This window comes from Adelges cooleyi, unplaced genomic scaffold (genome assembly GCF_023614345.1).
Source record: "Adelges cooleyi isolate 19-005CV unplaced genomic scaffold, UGA_ACOO_1.1 ACOO_flye_CR_arks_rails_tigmint_CR_PRNA_519, whole genome shotgun sequence".
In the NCBI taxonomy this organism is placed as follows: Eukaryota; Metazoa; Arthropoda; class Insecta; order Hemiptera; family Adelgidae; genus Adelges; species Adelges cooleyi.
The window spans coordinates 1012657-1035029 of record NW_026096208.1 but is presented as its reverse complement, the minus strand read 5'-3'; the positions used below and the strand labels follow the sequence as shown (position 1 = coordinate 1035029).

The 22373-nt window shown below is 29.3% G+C and overlaps 3 protein-coding genes across 3 annotated transcripts; all 3 read left to right on the top strand.

The window, feature by feature from the left end:
* Positions 1-9775: 9775 nt before the first annotated feature.
* On the top strand, positions 9776-11053 carry LOC126842428 (BTB/POZ domain-containing protein 9-like). The gene is made up of 6 exons (XM_050579441.1): positions 9776-9887; positions 9960-10233; positions 10302-10431; positions 10656-10888; positions 10990-10996; positions 11041-11053. Exons 2-6 carry the CDS (start codon positions 10110-10112, stop codon positions 11051-11053), a joined length of 507 nt encoding a protein of 168 aa, XP_050435398.1. The 5' UTR covers positions 9776-9887; positions 9960-10109.
* An 86-nt stretch (positions 11054-11139) lies between these two features.
* On the top strand, positions 11140-12039 carry LOC126842368 (BTB/POZ domain-containing protein 9-like). Its single transcript, XM_050579310.1, has 4 exons — positions 11140-11182; positions 11445-11631; positions 11689-11778; positions 11880-12039. Exons 1-4 carry the CDS (start codon positions 11178-11180, stop codon positions 11925-11927), a joined length of 330 nt encoding a protein of 109 aa, XP_050435267.1. The 5' UTR covers positions 11140-11177; the 3' UTR covers positions 11928-12039.
* Positions 12040-13868: 1829 nt separating this feature from the next.
* On the top strand, positions 13869-22134 carry LOC126842427 (BTB/POZ domain-containing protein 9-like). Its single transcript, XM_050579439.1, has 11 exons — positions 13869-13875; positions 14296-14416; positions 14796-14879; positions 19462-19591; positions 19716-19958; positions 20032-20305; positions 21068-21124; positions 21211-21409; positions 21668-21854; positions 21912-22001; positions 22087-22134. The coding sequence occupies exons 1-11, from the start codon at positions 13869-13871 to the stop codon at positions 22132-22134; spliced, it is 1440 nt and encodes a 479-aa protein (XP_050435396.1).
* Positions 22135-22373: the final 239 nt, after the last annotated feature.

Genomic DNA, 22373 nt, shown 5'->3' with positions numbered 1-22373 from the left:
AAAATAAAAACCAGTGAAATCGAATTCTGAATAATTATATTGAACACAACTATATTGAATAATTTCCATTGTGGTTAAAAATATTGATAAACGTACCCTGAATTATTATCCCCGAATATAATTGTTATTTTGTTTATAACTGTTAAATCACCCAAAGTTATCATAGCACCTCCGTCCAATTCATTGATATCCAGAACGCCTTGAGAACCATAAACAAGATTGACATCTAAAAAATAAAATATTTAAAACCAACATAATTTGCTGAGTATAAAAAGATGTGTGCAACAAGTATACTTTGCTGTACTTGAAACGGACGCTTCTCTGGTCGCATAGTGTTTCGGAACAATTTGGCATCAAAAACATCAGAAGATCTGAAATAAACATTACAATTTACTATTATAAAGATACGAATTATCTAAAAATAATGATAATTATGTTTCAATTTTTATGTAGTTAAAAACCAATATACTCATCAAGAGAAATATGAGTATACGGCTTTTCTTTAATAATTATCAAAAATATTTCACCTATTACTAATATCATGATTGAGATACGATAGCACTATATTAAACTTTTCCCAAAATTAGGAAAAATCAATAAAATATTAAAATTGATATTGAAATTTTGTAAATTGTTTTTTATTATTAGAATTTTTTTAAATAATACATTTAACAAAAAGTTAAAACAATTATAAAGTAGATTGATGTAAATATAATTCTACCTACATACCTGCCATCTAGATGCAATGTGCTAATGTCTTTGACCACTAAGTCACCGTGATCGATTTGCTTTTCGTGCTGTTCGGCTGTAGAAGAAGATGGTGTACACTCAACAGAATAGTAACAAGCTAAAAAAAAAATTAAAAACTAACTGATTTTGCGGAAAAGTAAGTATTATTTATTTGTTTACAATACGGTATACCATCAATCATATTGTTTAATTTTGTTATTTAAATAAAGTAATAACAAGAGTTTTATGGAGCGCAAAAAATACATTATAATTATAAAAAAACTGTTAACGTCGAATAATAATAACTTTAAGACATTATACCATATAATGTAAATACAAGAATAAACATTGTGACCTTGAAATACATACATATTTTGGCTGAACATAGAAGTTATACTAAGTTTATATAAAATTAACTGTGGTTTATATCTTCAGTAATAACTAATAATTACGCTTAAGATTGCTGCGCTCAAAATATACAGAAACAAAATTATTAATTTATTTCTAAAATTTATAACGCGAAGAGTTTGTTTGAATCTATTTATAAAAAATGTTATATACCTAGAGATGACCATAAAATAATGATTACTAAAAAATAAATCATCTTCTTGTTAATTTATGTGAGAATATAATATCAAACTTTGAACACTATAAAGAAAACTTTGTCATAAGAGATTGAAAACCAATTTGAATATGTAGTTTTATGAAAATAGCGAAACATATTTTTCCATACTTAGATACAAAAGTTGAAAAACTGTGTATGTATACGAGTATACGAACAGTGTACTGTTATTCGTGTAGGTACATAAACATGTTGTTGCTCTATATTGACTATTGTTCAATATTACCAAGAATGTTTAAAACCGCAATCGGTCTTGTACATTATGCCTATATATAAATTGTTTTAGTATGTAGGTTTTTATACTATACATAACATATTGTATAAAATCTATAAAACACTTGTACAAATAAATAAAATCCGAACTACCTAAAAACAATTTAAAAAAAATGTATGACTTTGAAATACCATAGTACATATTGTGGAAAATTAACTGTGGCTTAGAATTACAACTAATTACAGTTATTGTGCGTAGTACTTATTAAATGTTAAGTTTCAAGATGTTCTAGTTTTATTTTAAGTGCCTACACGGTTCTTAGTATTCTATAAGATCTTTTAAAGCTATTTACATCTTAAAAATAATAGTAATATCTCTAGGTAAGCTGACGGTACTTCATCGTGCGTAGTATTATGTAAAGAAATCTAAAAATTGCATTCTTATTTCCTTAGTACAGCTTTTCGTAAATAGCAATACCACAAAATAGGTCCACAAATGTTTATCTATCGTATAGAAAATCCATAATGATATTCTAAAAGAATGGACGTAGCTTAATCTAACAATAAAAAACTTGTTTAATAATGTCAAATAGGCTTTCATCATTGATAGAGGATACATTAGAAAACATGTATAATCAATAAAAAGCTTGCCAAAAGGAAATTGAGACACAATATTTTATTAATTATTACTAGCAAGCAAATAGCAAAATAACGCTTAAAGATTGTTGCGATAAAATTATGAAATATGTTATGTACCTGGAGTGGTCCATAAAATAATAATGGCAAAAAAATTAATCATCATCGTATTGAACACTTTATAGAACACTATAAAGAATCTTGGTCATTAGAGGTTGAAAACTAATTTAAATATATAGTTTTATTAAAATAATGCACCATATTTTTCCAAACTTATATACTAACGTTGATAAACGAAAACCTGTTCATACAACTATTATTTGTGTACGGTTTTTGTGTAGGTACACAAACATATTATTTCTGTATATTGACTATTGTTTAATATTGCCCAAGAGGTTTGAAACTGATTGCATACATGTTAAATACTACAAATCAGATATCGCGCTGTTTAAATAGCTACTTTTTTTTTTTAATTAAGACGAAGTACACTTTGTAATTGAATTGCCGACATTTGAAATTCAGATTTCCATTTTGACTCTGAGTTTTGTATAGAGTTATTTTTTAAGAAACAGTGGTAAATTTGTTCAACTTAAGTGTGTGAATATTTTTCCAATAGAGTTCATTTACTCAGTCTTATGGATTATTTGGGTCATGGGATAGCTTTTTATTTTTAAGTTTATTATGCAGTATTATGTTATACACCACACGCCAACAGGTCAATTTTACGACGTCATTACTTCCCTTGAAGTTTATTTACAAAAAGTCACAAAAAAGTTAGTTGCAAAAAATAAATTTTTTTAGTAACTAAACTGAATATAAAGGGTTTTCCACAAAGATTTGACAAATTAAATAACCATTATACCAGATTAAAAATAATTTGTTTAAAATATTGACTGATCGACAAACAGAAACAATAATTATCTAAGTAAATATGAAAAACTCAATTTTAAAAGTCCTCAAAATTTAATTTAAAGAATAGTAGACCTTTTCTTTGTTTATAAAAACTAGCGACTAATCAATATTTGCAGAGTGGCTCTAAATATTATAGTTTGTATCACTTAATATCGAGTAGCATTTATTCAAAAATGTCTAAATTATAACAGAAAATAGCACAAATAATTTTATAAAGTCAAAAATGATTATTCACAACTCAAAAATCCTAATATTTAATTACAGTCATCAAATAATTATGTATAAAACATAAAAAATAATCTTTTAATAGTATTTTCTGTAATTCATAGTAGGCGGGCAACAAACAAAAATAGGCTTATATTCGGTAAATGGTTTAACCGACTAGATCTTGAGCCGATGCTTCTGTCATGGTAGTAGGTGCTTCGTTGTTTTCCTGAAAACAGAAATTATCATTCAATTTTCGTTTTTATTATAGTAAAAAACAAACTTGTAATAATTAACCAACAAAAGTATGCATTTACTTTGATATACTTACCCTATAATGTGCAACACGAAGTTTACCACAGAAGTAGGTTAAATGTAATGGTACTTGAGCGGGAGCCTCAAAATATATACAACGAAAAGTCTACAATAAAAATGAGTTGTTAAAATTTGAAACACTTCAGTGTTAATTTTACTCACAGAGCCTTTTGAAATGTAAACGCCAGTAATACGAATGAATACAATTGGCCTGGATTTAAACTGCAATACCTGCCAATCAAATGTTTGCTCCTTAGAATTGTCTATGATCATTACCCAATCCTGTTTATTGAGAGAAGTTTCTACGGTGTAACCATAGAATGGTTCCTTCCAACGGTCATTCGCAAGCAGCAATCTGTCAATTATGACAATAATATCAATAATTCTATCATTATGAAGCCTAACATTTAAGCAAATGTTGCTGAATGAAACTCAATAACATTAATTTAACCGATAACGAATGAGTTAGCAAAAAATAAAGTAGTAATTTAAAAATGGCAAGTTCTCTAAATCATTACCTCATTGAACTAAGGATATACGGCTGTGCAAGTTGAACCAGAATACAGCCAGATCTCAGATCATGCGTCGTATAAACGAGATCCCTAAAGCTATCTTCACTATAAATATCGTATTGATCAAATAGCGTAACAGGTCTCCAATGTTTTGTTTTGCCTTCAATTACTGTAGCATCCATATGTAGTGTAGCAACATTGTACTGTGGAGCTAAAAAATTAATATAAGTCAACTAGATAAATATGTATTATATTTTGTTGTTATTAAAAAATCAGATTTTTTTGAGATGGTGATCATACCCACTAAACCGTTTTCGATTTTTACCAAGGGCCAACTATCAGTATTGTACGATACTTCTAATAATTGGACAGTCTTATTAACGGTATTTCTTGTGCCAACTATTCGCAAAAACCACACTATCTGTGGAGGAATCCACAAATGTTGAACTGAACGACTAATGTAATCTGAATAATCTATAACATGCACCCAATCGTTCTCATCCATCGAAACATCAATGTAATAACTATAATCCCTATAAAATTAAATAAATCAAACAAACAGTATATTTGTTCATTACTAATAAAATATAAAAATTAATTATTGCTAAATTCTCCTGATGATTATTAATACAAATTTAATACATTTCACTAATAATCATGTCACAAATTAAAATCAAATGATTTGGTATAAAAACCAGAGAAATCTAATTCAGAATAATTATCTTCTCCTTCTTCTTTTTACTCAGCTTACGGCCCATTTAGGGCTAACGCTGCCTGCCACACACCTTTCCATCGTTTCCTGTCTCCTGCATAGTTCCACTCGTATCGTTTCATCTATGGTTCGTAGATCTTTCAGTACTGTATCCAGCCATTTTGCCTTGGCCTTCTTCGTGGTCTTTTTCTATTTAATTTCTTATATAGTACTTCCTTCAAGTCACTACCCTCAATCTTTAACTTTGTAGTTAGTCGTGTAGTTTTCTATATTTTCCATAGACGGGTTTTGTATCGTCGTGAGTCTGGCTTTAGTTCGACTTTCTATCGCATTCTTGCATTCACTGTCAAACCATTCCTCCCTTTTAGTATGTTTAATCGGTCCCATTGTCATATCTGCTGCTTCTTGGATTGCGTTTTTTATTTTCTTCTACATCCCTTCTACGTTTATTGTCTCGTTCGGTACTTCGTTTTCTGTAGGTGCGACTTCTCATTCTTGATAGACTAAATCTTGATATTGATTTCTTTTTTCCTCCTCAGCCAAGGTTTCTGTGTTGTACAGAACTTTCACGCTTTATTTTACATGTTTCCATTTAGTCGATAGTCTAATTCTGAGTTTGATCATGACTAGGAAATGATCTGTGTCATTGTCGGCTCCTCTGAAGTTACGTACGTTCCTGAATATGCTATTGTGCTATTTCTTGTTTTTCTATCTGGTGATATCACAGGTTTGTTTTTGTATATTTTTTCGTGGAAAATATGTACTTGCTATGATTAGGTTATTAGCAATTATATTGAACATAGTTATGTTTAAGAATTTCTATTTATGATTAAAATAATTGATAAACATACCCTGAATCTTTATCCCCAAAAATAATTTTAATTTTATTGATGATTGTTGTATGGCCCAACTTTACCATAGTACCGCCGTCAATTTCTTTGAATACCAGAACACCTTGAGAACCATCAACAAGATTCACATCTGAAAAATAAAATATTTAAAACCACGTAATTTTCTGATTATAAAAATATGTATGCAACAAGCATACTTTGCTGTACTCGAAACGGAAGCTTATGTGGCGGCATAGTGTTTCGGAACAATTTGGCATGCGATATTGTATCCGAACTAACCAACTGTGATATAATGCTGACCTCATTCAGTTCTTTATCACTCATTAATGGATATCTAACAGCACATAAGACATTGTTTATGACACCAGAATTATAGTAGTTTTGGTTCTTTTTGATCCAGCGATCAACCGCATGAAATATATCCAATTCATCGGCAAAAAATGAGTCACGAATAAGAATATCTTGAATAGCTCCCTAAAATTAAAAATTGGTTTTTCAACTTGTATTTAAACAGAAGTAATGAATTTTATTTTTAAATTAAATGTTATTACGGCTGACAAAGATAGAAAATCTTCGGATTGCAATACATCTGAAGCGTGAGATTCGATATACTTGAGCAGATATTCGGGCGATTTTACTACAAATCTTGCAGGTTGATAAAGTCGTGATATATCAAACAACGAACATACGTTACGTACACTTATGTTATTGCTTAAGTGCCCGGCCAGTGTGTATTGTAGTTCTGAGAAAGTATATAAATTCGAGAGTCTAAATAATTCCACAATATCTTCATCCTTAAAAATTGAAAATACACATTGATTAATCGTTTTCTTATGACTATGTTTTTCCAAGTTAACTAATATAACTCAACAGATCGACCTTAACAATCGGACTGCTTTAAATAAAATATGCTAGTGAAATAACGTTAATGTACATCGATTATACATCACCTCTAGATCACTCAAATTCATCCGACCAGTATAAATATACTGAAGAATTATCTTAAATGATGTTACTGATGCATCACTAATGTCCACCTCAGACTTATTGGATTCCTGAAGATCTCCGAAAAACATGATTCTAGAAATTACAAAAACAAATTAACATAGTAATAAAACCACCTAAACCATATATAATGTTTTATAATATTTAAAGCATATAAAAAATATGCTTTAAAAATTATTACAAAATATAGATATTGACTAAAAAAGTCAATATCTATATTTTGTAATGATCTTTAAAATCTTAATATAAATAAATTTAATACGACAGATTTTGTCGGAACGAATTAAATGTTTTGGGTTGTGACCACCCTTTGACAAATAATTAGTTCATACTACGTTCATCGATAAGTACTTATTATTAGTAGCAATTTTTATTATCAGTCTAAAAACCGCTCAACATCAATCAAAACCAAGGTGATATGTACAACAATAAGAACTAAATACCTAAAATATTCACTACGCGAAGTTAAAACAGCACGATGAGCTGGCAATCGTTCTTCATCGACAAATAATAAAGATACATTAAGAAAAAAACAATTTTAAAAATAATTTGCTGAACATTTTGACTGATCACCAACCAGAAAAAATGAAAATCTAAGTAAAAATGGAAAACTCAATTTAGAAAATCCGCAAAATTCAATTTGAGTGAGTAGTAGACCTTTCCTATGTATTTAATGACTAGCGACTAATCAATTTTTGTGATTGAATGTGATTTACAATGTTTACAAATTAAACATAGGCATAATGTATAAGTCTGATATCGGTTTCAAACCTTCTGGGTGATATTAAACAATAGTCAATTTATAACAACAATATGTGTACCTATACAATAAACCGTACACACATTGTATATACAGATTTTCGTTTATTAACTTTTTTATGTAAGTATGGAAAAATATGGTACGCTACTATGATAGAGCTACATATTTTATTTGGTTTTCAACCTCTCACGACAAAGTTTTCTTGGTAGTGTTTTATAAAGTGTTTAACATTTGATATTATATTCACACATTATTTTACACAAAGATGATTTATTTTTTAGTTATTATTATTTTATGGACAACTCCAGGTAGTATTTTATTAATACATAAATAATTTCGTTGCTGTATAACATAAGGTAAAACTAAAACATAAAAGAATGTTGACATACAGTAACTACATTAAATAAATAGTTAATATAATCAGCTAATGTTTAATATATTTTACAATAAAAAACAAACTTTACATTAACGAACTACACTAGGTACTAGGTATATAGTTATTGGTCAACTTAAGTGGTACTTAACCATAGGTAGTTTTTCATAAGCTTAGTACATTTTTTGCGTTTAGTCAAAATATGTATGTACTTTAAGGTTACAAAATGTATTATTTATTTACAATGGTACGGTGTTATTGATTTAAACAAACTAACGCAAGTATTTCATAGATTTTATACACTATAAATTGTACTACACATTGCACACTTAAATAGTTATTATTTTCAGAGAAATCTAATGTCTTATATTTATTATTATTTGACGTTAACCATTATTCGATAAATAAAAAATATTGTTTGCGCTCATTAACACTATTGTTAAAATTTTTGTTAGCATTTTATTATCCTGTTGAGTGTAAACCATGTTCTTCTACTGCCGAACAGGACGAAAAGCAAATCGATCACGGTAACTTAGTGGCCAAAGACATTAGCACTCTATATCTAGATAACAGGTATGTAGGTAAAATTATATTTACAGTAATTAACGTTATTATTTTACCAATTATTTTAATTATTGGTTTAATTTTCTGTAATATAAGTAATTTGTTGTTTAAAATAATTCCAATAATGTAAAACAATTTATAAAATTTTAATTTTAATCATGGCAAAGTTTAATATAGTGCTATCCTATCAGTCGTCTACTATAATTTATCTTTATCAGGATGTCAGTTTTTAACTACATAAAAAATGAGTCATAGTAATAATTATTTTTTTGATAATTTATCTGTATATTATTAAATTAAAATGTTTATTTCAGATTTCCTGATGTTTATTTAGTTGTCGACGAAGTACGATTGCCAGCCCATCGTGCTGTTTTAGCCTCGCGTAGTGAATACTTAAGGTATTTAGTTCTTGTTATTGAGCATATCCTCTTGGTCTTAGTTAATGTTGAGTGGTTTTTAGGGTGATATAAATATTGACTACACATAATGCTTTAATTAGCATGTAACATTTTGTATGGATTAGGTCTTTGATTTTTTTTTACATTGTAAATTTGTTTTTTTGCAATAAATAAGAAATTATAGGTATTTGAACTTAATTTAACGTTGGAAACATGTGTACAATTGATTCAATGATATTTAACCTCCTAAACCATACCGCAGTTAACAGTGACTTTGAGACCGATAGTCTGGGAAGTCAGACTACAAAAGCCTTGGACTTACTAATTGTGGCACATATATTTCGATGCCCCTCCCCCCTGAAAATACTCGTAACCCACTTTATTTTTCACTAATTACACGGATTACTCCTTTGGTCCATTCAAGATTCGACCTTCTATACTGGTTAAACATAAGACACGTGTTTTCAGGTTAAAACAAAACTTAGTTTCAAAAATGTTTTACGACTTCTTCTGTTTGGGCGTCGAGTTAATTTTTTGTATTAATAGCATATAACATTTCTAGAAGCTTATTGTTCAGTGGTCTTCAAGAATCCGGTAAGCTTGAGTTGGAAATTACTGATGCACCATTAGCCACGTTTAAAATAATTCTTTATTATATTTATACCGGTCGTATGAATTTAAGTGATATAAAGGTAACGTATAATAACCACTCTACGTATATCCTATTATTTAAAAGCTGACCGACAGTTTAAGTCGATCGGTTGTTTTTTGGGAATTTTTTAGGAAAAGATATTCATAAGAAAAGATTTAATCCAAGATGTAATTGTATGTATTTCAGGACAAAGTTATTGTGGACTTATATAGTCTCTCGAATTTGTATAGTCTCAAAAACTTACAATACAAACTGTCCAGGTATTTACGTAGCAACTTTAATGTACATAATGTATGTTCTCTGTTTGTTGTGTCACGACTTATTCAGCCCAGATTCTTCGTAGTAGAAACGCCCGAAAATCTGCTGAACTTTATCGAAACTCACGCTTTAGATGTGTTGCAATCAAAAGACTTTCTAAATTTGTCAGCCGTAATGATTTATAACAGATAATACTATTTCACGTGTTAGATGAAGTAGTTGAGAAATACATTTTATTTTTAGGGAGCTCTTTATGATATTATCATTCGTGACTCGTTTTATGCCAACGAATTGGATATATTCCGTGCGGTTTATCGCTGGATCCTTGAAAATCAACCCTACATCGATTCTGATGTCATCAACAATGTTTTATCTGCTATTAGACTTCCATTAATGAATGATGAAGAACTGAATGAGGTTAGCAAATCAAATCTGGTTGGTTCGGAGAAAATTTCGGCTGCCAAGATGTTACGAAACACGGTGTCACCACCTGAGCTTCAATTTCGAGGACTGCAAAGTATGCTTGTTGCACACAATATTGTCTATTCAGAAAATTATTCTGGTTTTAATTATTTTAATTTTTAGATGTGAATCTTATTCATGGTTCTCAAGGTGTACTGGATATCAATGAAATTGACGGTGGTGCTATGATAAATTTGGGTCATTTAACAATAATAAACAATATGAAAATTATTTTTGGGGATAAAGATTCAGGGTATGTTCAATATAATTATTTTGAATTAGATTTCGCTAGTTTTTATTCTAAATAATTTTATTTTGAATATGATGAAATAATTTTGATTTAAAATTAAATAACTATTGGTAAAAAATAAATAATTTTTAATTGTTAATTCTTTACACAACATTTATGTTTATTTTTATTTTATAAGTTATAAAAAAAAATACACAACTGTTCATTCGATTTATTTGACTTATTAGGAATTATAGTTATTACATCGATGTTTCAATTGATGGCCGCCACTGGGTGCGTGTTGTAGATTATTCAGAATATATTTGTAGTTCTGCTCAATATTTGTGGATTCCTATACAAATAGTGTGGTTCATTCGAATAGTTGGTACAAAAAATACTGTTAATAAGAAATTCCAATTATTAGAACTATTGTACAATACTGAAAGATGGGACGCGGTAAAAATCGAAAATGGAATTGTTGGTAAGACCACACCTACCTCATTAAAAAAAAAAAACCCCGGTATTTTAATTACATAAAAACATAAAACATATTTATCTAGTTGGCTTATTTCAATTTTTTAGCTCCCAAGTACAATGTTGCTATAAAATCTATGGATGCAACTGTAATTGAAGGTACACCAAATGAATCAAGACATCAAATGCTTAAACCCTACTATGGGGACTGCATACGGTATCAAAATTATACAGGGCATCGTCTGGGATCGGGTTGTATTCGGGTTCAACTCGCACAACCTTATATACTTCGTTCAATGAGGTAATAGTTTTTAAGAACTTGCCATTTTTAAATGACTACACAGTTTTGTATCTTCAAATTTGTTGAAAAATGTTGGTGTATTGGTAGATTGCCTAAGATACGTATATGTTGTATGCGTTTAGCTACATAGACCTAACTCGAATGTTCACCAACTAATTCATTATTTGTTAAATGATTCTTATCGACTTTCATATCAGCAGATTTTGTTTTAACGTTAGGTTTATTTTAGTTGAATTATTGATATTATTGCGATAATTTACAGAATGCTGCTTTGGGATAATGATGACTTATTCTACAGTTACACTGTAGAAGTTTCTGTAAATAATCAGGATTGGGTAATGATCATAAACAATTCTGAGGAGCAGACACATGGTTGGCAGGTGTTGCATTTAAAACCCAGGCCGATAGTGTTCATTCGTATTACCGGCGTGCGCAATTCAAGAGGCTCAGTGTGTAAAAACTAATTTGAAATTGTATTAACTTTTAATAACTCATTTAAATTGTAGATTTTTCGTTGTGTATATTTTGAGGCTCCCGCTCAAGTACCATTAGATTCCACCAACTTTGATGACGGTCGTGATGTAACACATTATTGGGTAAGTGCATTAAAGTCAATGCATACTATTGTTGGTTTTGTATAGCAATTATGGTTTTTACTATCAAAAAGACGAACATTTAACGTTAATTTCTGTTTCAGGAGAACAACGAAAGAGATATTACCATGACTGATGCATCGCGTCATTGATAGATCTTAGATTTATACATATCTTCAGTTAATGGTTGGCGCCTTACTATGACAAAAGCATCAAGTCATGTTTTAGTCCTTAATCAAAATATATTAAGATATTTATTTTCCTTCTGCGCTAACATAAATTGACAGATAATATTAAATATTTATTTTACTGTTGTATTCTTTGTATTCACTTAAAATAAATACATGTTGTATTTTTAAAAGGCTTTAAAGATATTTAAGTTTAAATACGGCTTAGCTATCCATCCCGTCTTTGGTCTAATTTAATCCTATCGTCCGTCCTTCCGGCCTATTCCAACCAATTAGGTAAGCAGGCACGTTATAAAAACAAAGTTGTAATTATTTTGAAAAAATAATGTGTGTGTTACAGGCAATGCGTATATTTATCTAATATTTATAAATTAATTTTCTCTTTTTTGTTTGATATAAAAAAAGGGCGAAGTGTATGTATCCTAATTTAGACAATTCTTATCATGTATAATAAGTAGAGTGAAGGGGTGTAGCTTGTGTAACAAGTTTAAATTTCGGTACATAAATAATTTGCGTTTAAAACATAACACTTATTACTCTTTATTTTGAAATGTTTACATCATTAAGGGCGTCCTAAAAGTATTTTAAAAATTAAATAACTTTTGTTCTACCGAATAATTTAAAGTTTTTAGTTTACAAAAAAATTTCAGTATGATATTGAATTTATTTACTATTCTGTACACTGAATGCTAAATAAATAGTACCCAACAATTGACTTATATATTAGATATTAATTTCTGCCCTTTTTGACGGGTTTTACCGCTTTACATCGCGTGATAAATATTCAGAAATTCCCATAAAGACAGTTGGGCTCTTCGAATATAAAACAAATATGAATACATTTGGCAAATTAAAACGTTTCTAAAATTATCACATCTACCATAAATAATAACACAACGTAGAAATATTGCAATATATTAAGATACTACGGTAAAAACAAGTATAATATAAAGGATATAACATTTTAAATATCTAATATATTCTAATCTAATATTGTAAATGGAATCAAATAGTATATCACTTTATAGTTATATATTGTTTAATGTAGGCCAGAATTGAAATCTGACAAACATCCTATACATCATATCCAGTTTAAATTTTTATTACATATAACATTTTATATTATAATTTATAAATCATATTCAATCACACTGATTGTGAACTGATTGCAAACTTTTCCAAATATAAAGAAAGTCTATATTATTTCAAATGAACTGCACTGGTTTTTAAAAATTAAGTTTTCCAAGTTTTTTAAAGAGGAAGTGTTAAAATCTGTATATTTATGATGCCTACAGGAAAACCTATGAATAATTGATAGATCGGATAAATGAAGATGTCATGATACAGCTTTTTGCTTCCAAGTTCACACAAAAATTTGCAGAATTTAGTTATACACCGCACGCCGACAAGACACATTTGGCGGCATTATTAATTATGTTGATGTGTATGGTTTCAAACAAATAATTGTACTCATTGAATATACAGGGTTTCCCACAGATATTTGACAAATTAAATAACTTTTTTTAATGGTTTTTTTTTTCTTAAATTTGATATTAATAATTTAAAGTTATAATAGTAAAACAGATAGGACGGGAGGGGAAGTGTGGTTGGGAAGTGCGCGTGGATAAAAATAATATTACACTGCACCTTTCTTTCCAGTGAAATATTGACTGGCCCATGATAAAAAGTCACCCTGTATATTAGACTGATGTCGGTTTTAAACCTTCTGGGCATTAGTCAAACATCAGTCAAAATACAGCAATAATAACTTTATGTACCTACACCAAAAAACGAACACAAATCGTATACACGGTTTTTCGTTTATCAACGTTAGTATGTAAGTATGGAAAAATATGTTACGGTACTTTGATATAAGTACATTTTTCAGTGGGCTTTCAAACACTCATGACCAGTTAGTAGAGTAATCCGCGTAGAGTTATTTTTATCTGCGCGCGTTACCTACCGCACTCCACCTCCATGATGACCTCGCAGTCATCTTTACTTTCAAATTAGTATAACTTTTCAACGGATGAACAAAAATACAAATTTTTACACCAATTATTTTTTAAAAATTATTTTTATAAAAATGGATATCTAGAAAAAAAAAATTTAATAAAATAAATAAAAAAATTGTAAAAAAATTAAAACAGGTAAGTACAATAAAACCCGTTGTGCTTATATCGCAAATGAGAATATATTTTTTTTTAAAATACAATCTCAAAAATATTCACTAGTACAAAAGTTATTTAATTTGTCAAATCTTTGTGGGTCACCCTGTATAATCCATACTTACTCTATAGCAAAATCAGTTTTCTTCTTTAATTTCTTTTAGCGTGTTATGAGCCTGTGGAGTGTACACCATCTCCTTCTACAGCCAAACAGCACAGCAAAGAACCAATCGATCACAGTCAGTTATTGGTCAAAGACATTAGCGCTTTATATCTAGATAAAAGGTATGTAGGTTAGATTAGGTCTTTGCACCAATAATATTATTATTATGCCAATTATTTTCATTACTGGTTTAATTTTCTGTAATATAAGGAATTTATTATTTCAAGTACTTCTAATAATAATAAAACATGTATAAAATTTTAATTATAGGCTTTAATTTGGGAAAATTATAGCTAGTGTTTGCCTATAACTAGTAGAAAATTATCATCTCACGGTAAAAGGCCTGTTGACCTTGAAAAAAATTATTAAAGAAAAGTTGTCTACCATTATTTATCACGATCAGTATGTCAGTTCTTAACTACATAAAAAGTGAATCGTAATAATTATTATATTTATGATAGTTCGTATCTGTATAATAGAAAATTATAATGTTTATTTCAGATTTTCTGATGTTGTTTTAATTGTCGATGGGGTACACTTGCCAGTCCACCGTGCTGTTTTAGCTTCGCGCAGTGAATATTTTAGGTATTTAGTACTTGTTGTTGAGCATATTATAACCATAGTGTTAATTGATTTTGAGTGGTTTTTAAAATGCTAAAAAAGTTGTTATTAATAAATAAATACTTATCGATAAATGTAATAAAAACTAATTATTGTTTGTCAAAGGGTGGTCACAACCTAAAACAGTTAATTTATTTATATTACATTTTGAAAATCATTACAAAATGTAGATATTTACTAAACACAATGCTTTAATTAGCATGAAACATTTTATATCGTTAAGGTCCATGAGTGTTTTTTGCATTTTAAATTTGTTTTTGCAATTAATGAGATATTATGTCCAATCTAAATTTAACATATTTGTTGGAAACGTGTGTAGAATTGATTCAATGATATTTAACTTCCTAAACCATACCAGAGTTTACGGTAAGTTTTAGACAGATATTCTGGGAGGTCATACTACAAAACCCTTAGCCTTACTGATAATAGCACATATATAACGATGCCCCTCCCCCCTGAAAACGGTCTTAACTCACTTTAACTTTAACTGGTTACATAGATAACTTCTTTGGCCCATTTAGGATACGACCAGCTATACCGGTTAAACAGATGACACGTGTTTTCAGGTCAAAACAAAACTTGATTTCAAAAATTGATTACGACTTTTTCCGTTGGGGTCGTTGAAATAATTGTTTGCAATAATATCATGTATAATTTCTAGAAGCTTATTGTTTGGAGGTTTTCAAGATACCGATAAGTCTGAAGTAAACATTAAAGATGCATTTTTTACCATTAACCATTTAGTAGCCATTCTATAATGACTACTTAGTCGTATATTGTCATGCTTGTAGAAAAAATTGTGATGTCTTGATAGATTACCTAAGATACCATTTTTATCTGGCCAATTTGTATGTGTTCAGCTAAATAGACCTAACTTAAATGTTCATCAACACTTTCGTTATAGGTTTTAATATTCGGTTTATATCGATAACAATATAGATATTATTGTCATAATTAACAAAATGCTACTTTTGGACCTGAGTGACCGATTCTACAGTTACACCGTCGAAGTTTCTGCCAATAATCAGGATTGGGTAATGATCATAAACAATTCTGAGGAGCGGACACATGGTTGGCAGGTGCTGCATTTAAAATCCAGGCCGATAGTGTTCATTCGTATTACTGGCGTGCGCAATCCCAAAGGCTCTGTGAGTAAAAATTATTTTTAAATTTTATTTACTTTTAATAACTCATTTAAATTGTAGATCTTTCGGTGTGTATATTTTGAGGCTCCCGCTCAAAAACCATTGCAATCAACCAACTTTAATGACGGTCATGATGTAACACATTTTTGGGTAAGCACATCAAAGTCAATGCATACGATTGTTGGTTTTGTATAGTAATTATGGTTTTTAATATCAAAAAGACGAAAATTTAACGTTAATTTCTGTTTTCAGGAGAACAAGGAAACAGATATTCCTACGGCAGAAGCATCTGGTCATGTTCCAACCCTAAACCAAATATGAATAAAAAAGACATTTTTTTTCTCTCTGTGCTAACCAAAATTGACGGATATTAAACATCTATTTTATTCTATATTTTACTGTAATGTTGTTTGTATTTATCTTACATGCTGTATTGTTTATTGTGTAAGACAAAATAGTTTGGGGAGTCTGCAGTCAAACCGGACAATGAGCTGGGTTCACCGATGCTCAGTTAGTTGACATACTATTGCCTTTGGACTTTGACCTAATTAATTTCAAGCTATCACTTTTTGTTTGTGTTTAACTCCGTTCGTAACTGGACGAACTACGTGGAACGCTTTAGTATCCATGTAGAGCTGTAATACATATTAATATATGTAAATATTACATAGATATACTTATTTAATAAAGTCATAAAAGGAGTGTCGGCCGGTGTGTACAAAAAGGCTTTAATATGAAATTGATGATACCTATACATTGATAATCAATATACCCGGTATATTGATAATACCTATTCAAAAACTAATGTATTAGAATAGGTAATTTGTAATTTGACAGTTTTAGTGTTTCGTCTTTTTCTACAAAAAACATTTTAAACCAATAGTTGTGTATAAAATTGGCTTTTTGTGTTAGGGCTCGAATATACTATTGTTGTATACTGTTAAAAAACGTCCACTGATTTTAACCAGATATGTATAGAACTTATACATCATTAACATGTTTTGTGTGCCTACACTAAAAATTCGTACATCGACTATATACACAATTATTGGTTTATAAAATGTATCAGGTATGGGTATAGAGTATAAGACTGATATATGTTTTAAATATTCTGGGTAATATTAAACAGTAGTCAATATACAACAATAATATGTTTGTTTACCTACACAAAAAACCGAACACAAAATGTATTATAAAGTAATGTATAATAAAGATACATTAAGAAAAAAACAATTTTAAAAATAATTTGCTGAACATTTTGACTGATCACCAACCAGAAAAAATGAAAATCTAAGTAAAAATGGAAAATTCAATTTAAAAAATCCGCAAAATTCAATTTGAGTGAGTAGTAGACCTTTCCTATGTATTTAATGACTAGCGACTAATCAATTTTTGTGATTGAATGTGATTTACAATGTTTACAAATTAAACATAGGCATAATGTATAAGTCTGATATCGGTTTCAAACCTTCTGGGTGATATTAAACAATAGTCAATTTACAACAACAACATGTGTACCTATACAATAAACCGTACACACATTGTATACACAGATTTTGGTTTATTAACTTTTTTATGTAAGTATGGAAAAATGTGGTACGCTACTATGATAGAACTACATATTTTATTTGGTTTTCAACCTCTCATGACAATGTTTTCTTTATAATGTTTTATAAAAAGTTCAACTTTTGATATAATATTCCCACATAATTTAACCGGAAGATGATTTATTTTTTAGTCATTACTATTTTATGGACAACTACAGGTACATAACAAATTTTATAAATACATTAATAATTTTGTGTCTTTATAATTTGATCGCAGCTTTCTCGTGACAAGCGTTCTTATTATTCAAGATGCATAATACCTATAAAAATCATTTAGGCAAGGATAGTGTCACACTTAAGTTAAAACTGGAAAATAAAAAATAATTTAGCATTTAATAACTATACTAAATAAGTATTTAATGATCTTCTAAAGTGGTTCAAAGTTAATTTTTCATAATCTTAGTATAATTTTTGCGTTTATCCAAAATATGTATGTACTTTAAAGTCACACATTTTTTACTGTATTAAGTAGGTAAGATGTTATTTACTTAAACAAACTAGAACAAGTATTTTATAGATATTATAAGCTACACAGTTTATTATTATTCAACTTTCAAAATTGTTAAAACGTATTGATTACGCTAAATAATACTATTGTTATATTTTATTTCAAAAACTAATGTAAAAATGTAAAACCGGAATGCTCAATGGTACAACGCATCGTAAATAAATAAATCACACTAACTCTACAGCAAAATCAGTTTATTTTTTAAATATTTTTTAGCATGTTATTATCCTGTTGATTGTACACCATCTTCTTCTACAGCCGAACAACACGAAAAGCAAATCGATCACGGTGACTTAGTGGTCAAAGACATTAGTACACTGCATCTAGATAACAGGTATGTTAGTAAAATTATATTTACACCAATCTACTTTATTATTTTTATTATTAGTTTAATTTTTTGTTATGATAAGGAATTTATTATTCAAATATTTCTAATAACAATAAAAAAAATTATTAAATTTCAATGTCAATTATAAACTTTAATATATTCTTCCTAATTTTGGGAAAAGTGCTGGTGCTATCCTATCAAAGACAAAATATTATTGATAGGTGCATTATTTTTGATAATTATTAAAGAACAGTCGTCAACTGTCATTTATCTTATTCAGTATGTCGGTTTTTAACCAAAATTCGTTTCTGTATAATATTAAATTATAATGTTTATTTCAGATTTCCTGATGTTGTTTTAATTGTCGACGAAGTACGATTGCCAGCCCATCGTGCTGTTTTAGCTTCGCGCAGTGAATATTTTAGGTATTTAGTTCTTGTTATTGAGCATATCCTCTTGGTATAAGTTTATGTTAAGTCGTTTTTCGGGTGATATAGATATTAACTACCCATAATGCTTTAATTAGCATGTAACATTTTATATGGATTAGGTCTTTGATTTTTTTTTACATTGTAAATTTGTTTTTTTGCAATAAATAAGAAATTATAGATATTTGAACTTAATTTAACATATCTGTTGGAAACGTGTGTACAATTGATTGAATGTTATTTAACTTCTTAAAGCATACCAGAGTTTATGGTAAGTTTTAGACCGATAGAACGTGATGTCACAAAAAAAAAAAACAACAAAAGCTATGGCCTTACTGTCGTAACTCACTTCATCTTTAACTGATTTCACGGATTACTTCATTGCCCCTTTATGATACGACCATCTATGCCGGTTAAACAGAAGACACTTGTTTTCAGGTCAAAACAAAACGTTTTAAAAACGAGTTACGACTTTTTCCGTTGAGGGGGTTGATTTAGTTGTGTGTATTAATATCATATTTAATTTCTAGATGCTTATTGTTCGGAGGTCTTCAAGAATCCGAAGGGCCAGAAGTGAACATTAGTGATGCACCATTGGCCACGTTTAAAATAATTCTTTATTATATTTATACTGGTCGGATGAATTTAAGTGATCTAAAGGTGACGTATAATCTATTTTTTAAAAGCTTTGCGATCGTTTAAGTCTATCGGCTATGATTTATTAGTTAATTTGGGTAATGATATTCATAAAAGTTAATAAAAGATGTAATTTTTTATTTTTCAGGATAAAGTTATTGTGGAATTATTTAGTCTCTCGAATTTATATGAACTCTCAGACTTACAATACACACTGTCCCAGTATTTAAGCAATAACATAAATGAACATAATGTATGTTCTTTGTTTGTTATGTCACGACTTTGTCAGCCCAAAACCTCCGTGGTAAAATCACCCGAATATCTGCTCAATTTTATCGAAACTCACGCTTTGGATGTATTGCAATCAGAAGATTTTCTAAATTTGTCAGCCGTAATAATATTTAAAAAGAAAACTTATATTACTCGTGTTAGATCTCAAGTTGAAAAACAAATTTTAATTTTAGGAAGCACTTCAAGAAATTCTCACTCGTGACTCGTTTTTTGCCAACGAATTGGATATATTTCGTGCGGTTTATCGCTGGATCCTTGAAAACCAACTCTACATCGATTCTGATGTCATCAACAATGTTTTATCTGCTGTTAGATTCCCATTGATGAATGATGAAGAACTGAATGAGGTTAGCGTATCAAATCTGGTTAGTTCAGAGAAAATTTTGTATGCCAAGTTGTTACGAAACACGGTGTCGCCACATGACCTGCAGCTTCGAGTACAGCAAAGTATGTTTGTTGCACACATACTTTATTATTCATCAAATTATGTTGGTTTTAAATATTTTAATTTTCAGATGTGAATCTTATTCAAAGTGTTGTGGATATCAATAAATTTAACGGTGGTGCTATGATAACTTTGGGTCATTTAACAATTATAAACAAAATTATATTTCTGTTCGGTTATAAAAATTGTGTTTATCAAGGGTATGTTTATCAATATTTTTAATCATAAATGGAAACTATTCAATATAGTTGTGTTCAATATAATTATTTTGAATTTGATTTCACTGATTTTTATTCTAAATAATTTCATATTTTATTTATGAAAATGTTTCGTAAATAAAATATAGTAGCCAGTGGCTACTGGCGGTCTGTTCCTCTGAAGGTGCAAATGTCTGGCATGAAATGGTCACTTGCACCTCTCTCTGGGGCCAACTTGTTAAACGTATTAGAGAGAGAGAAAGAGAGAGTGATTTATAAAAAATTATATTTTTTTTTAATATGAAATAATTATTTATTATATACACAACGTTTATGGATTTATTATTTTATAAGTAATAAAAAAATATACAATGGTTGTTTGAATTTTTAGGGATTACAGTTATTACATTGATGTTTCTATTGATGACCACCACTGGGTGCGTGTTGTAGATTATTCAGATTATATTTGTCGTTCTGTTCAACATTTGTGGATTCCTAAGCAGATGGTTAGGTATATTCGAATAGTTGGTACAACAAATACTGAAAAAAAAAAGTTCCAATTATTAGAACTATCGTACGATACTGAAAGATGGGACTCATTGAAAATCGAAAATGGATTCGTGGGTAAGATCACCACACCTAATTGCAAAATATTAATATCCAAAAAATATAATTTTTATATATCTAGTTGACTTGTTTTTATTTCTTAGTTCCCAAGTATAATGTTGCTGTAAAATCTTTGAATGCAAATGTAGATGTCGGTGAATCGAATGAATCAAGATTTTTCCTACTTGAACCCTACTATAGTGACTATAATAACTTTCGGTATAACAAATATACATGGCATATTCCGGGATCAGGTTGTATTCAGATTCAACTTTCACAACCTTATATACTCAGTTCAATGAGGTAATGATTTAATGAACTTGCCATATTTAAATGGTTGCTTTATTTTTTATCATCATATATGTTGAAAAAATTGTGTCTCAATTGATTGCCTAAGATATCATTTATATCTGGCCAATTTGAATGCGTTCAGCTGCATAGACCTAACTTGAATGTTCGTTATCGTTTTTATGAATTTTATTGGTTTTCATATCAGCAACTTTTGTTTTAATATTTTGCTTTTATTGATAATAATATTAATATTATTGTAATAATTGATAGAATGCTGCTTTGGGACCAGAGGGGCCTATACTACCATTACACTGTAGAAGCTTCTTTCGATAACCAGGAATGGGTAATGATCATAAACAATTCTAAGAAACGGACACATGGTTGGCAAGTGTTACATTTTAAACCCAGGCCGATTGTATTCATTCGTATTACCGGCAAGGACAATCCAAAATACTGGGCGAGTAAAAATTAATAAACATTTTTTTAAAATTTTAATAAATAATTTATTTTTTAGATTTTTCATTGTGTATATTTTGAGGCTCCCGCTCAAGTACCATTAGATTCCACCAACTTTGATGACGGTCATTGTGTAACACATTATTGGGTAATGTATACTATTGTTGGTTTTTATAGCAATTATGGTATTTACTATCAAAAAGACGAACATTTAACGATAATTTCTGTTACAGGAAGACAACGAAACAGATATTACCATGACTGATGCATCGGGAAGTTGATACATTTTAGATTTATATATATCTTCAGTTAATGGTTGGTGCCTTACTATGACAGAAGCATCGGGTCATCTTTTAGTCCTTAACCAAAATATAATAAGATATTTGTTTTCCTTCAGCGCTAACTTAAATTGACAGATAATATTAAATATCTATTTTACTGTTATATTCTTTGTATTCACTTAAATAAACACATGTTGTATTGTTTTACGATTGTGTTTCACAATGTTAAAATTTTAACG

Coding starts and splice junctions, on each gene's coding strand:
- LOC126842428 (XM_050579441.1), top strand. CDS start 10,110: ATGAATGATGAAGAACTGAATGAGGTTAGCAAATCAAATCTGGTTGGT. Junction 10,234..10,301: donor TCAATTTCGAGGACTGCAAA/GTATGCTTGTTG, acceptor TTTAATTTTTAG/ATGTGAATCTTATTCATGGT. Junction 10,432..10,655: donor TTTGGGGATAAAGATTCAGG/GTATGTTCAATA, acceptor TTGACTTATTAG/GAATTATAGTTATTACATCG.
- LOC126842368 (XM_050579310.1), top strand. Junction 11,632..11,688: donor TGCGCAATTCAAGAGGCTCA/GTGTGTAAAAAC, acceptor TTTAAATTGTAG/ATTTTTCGTTGTGTATATTT. Junction 11,779..11,879: donor GTGATGTAACACATTATTGG/GTAAGTGCATTA, acceptor TTTCTGTTTCAG/GAGAACAACGAAAGAGATAT.
- LOC126842427 (XM_050579439.1), top strand. Junction 19,592..19,715: donor TGAATTTAAGTGATCTAAAG/GTGACGTATAAT, acceptor TTTATTTTTCAG/GATAAAGTTATTGTGGAATT. Junction 19,959..20,031: donor ATTTTCTAAATTTGTCAGCC/GTAATAATATTT, acceptor TTTTAATTTTAG/GAAGCACTTCAAGAAATTCT.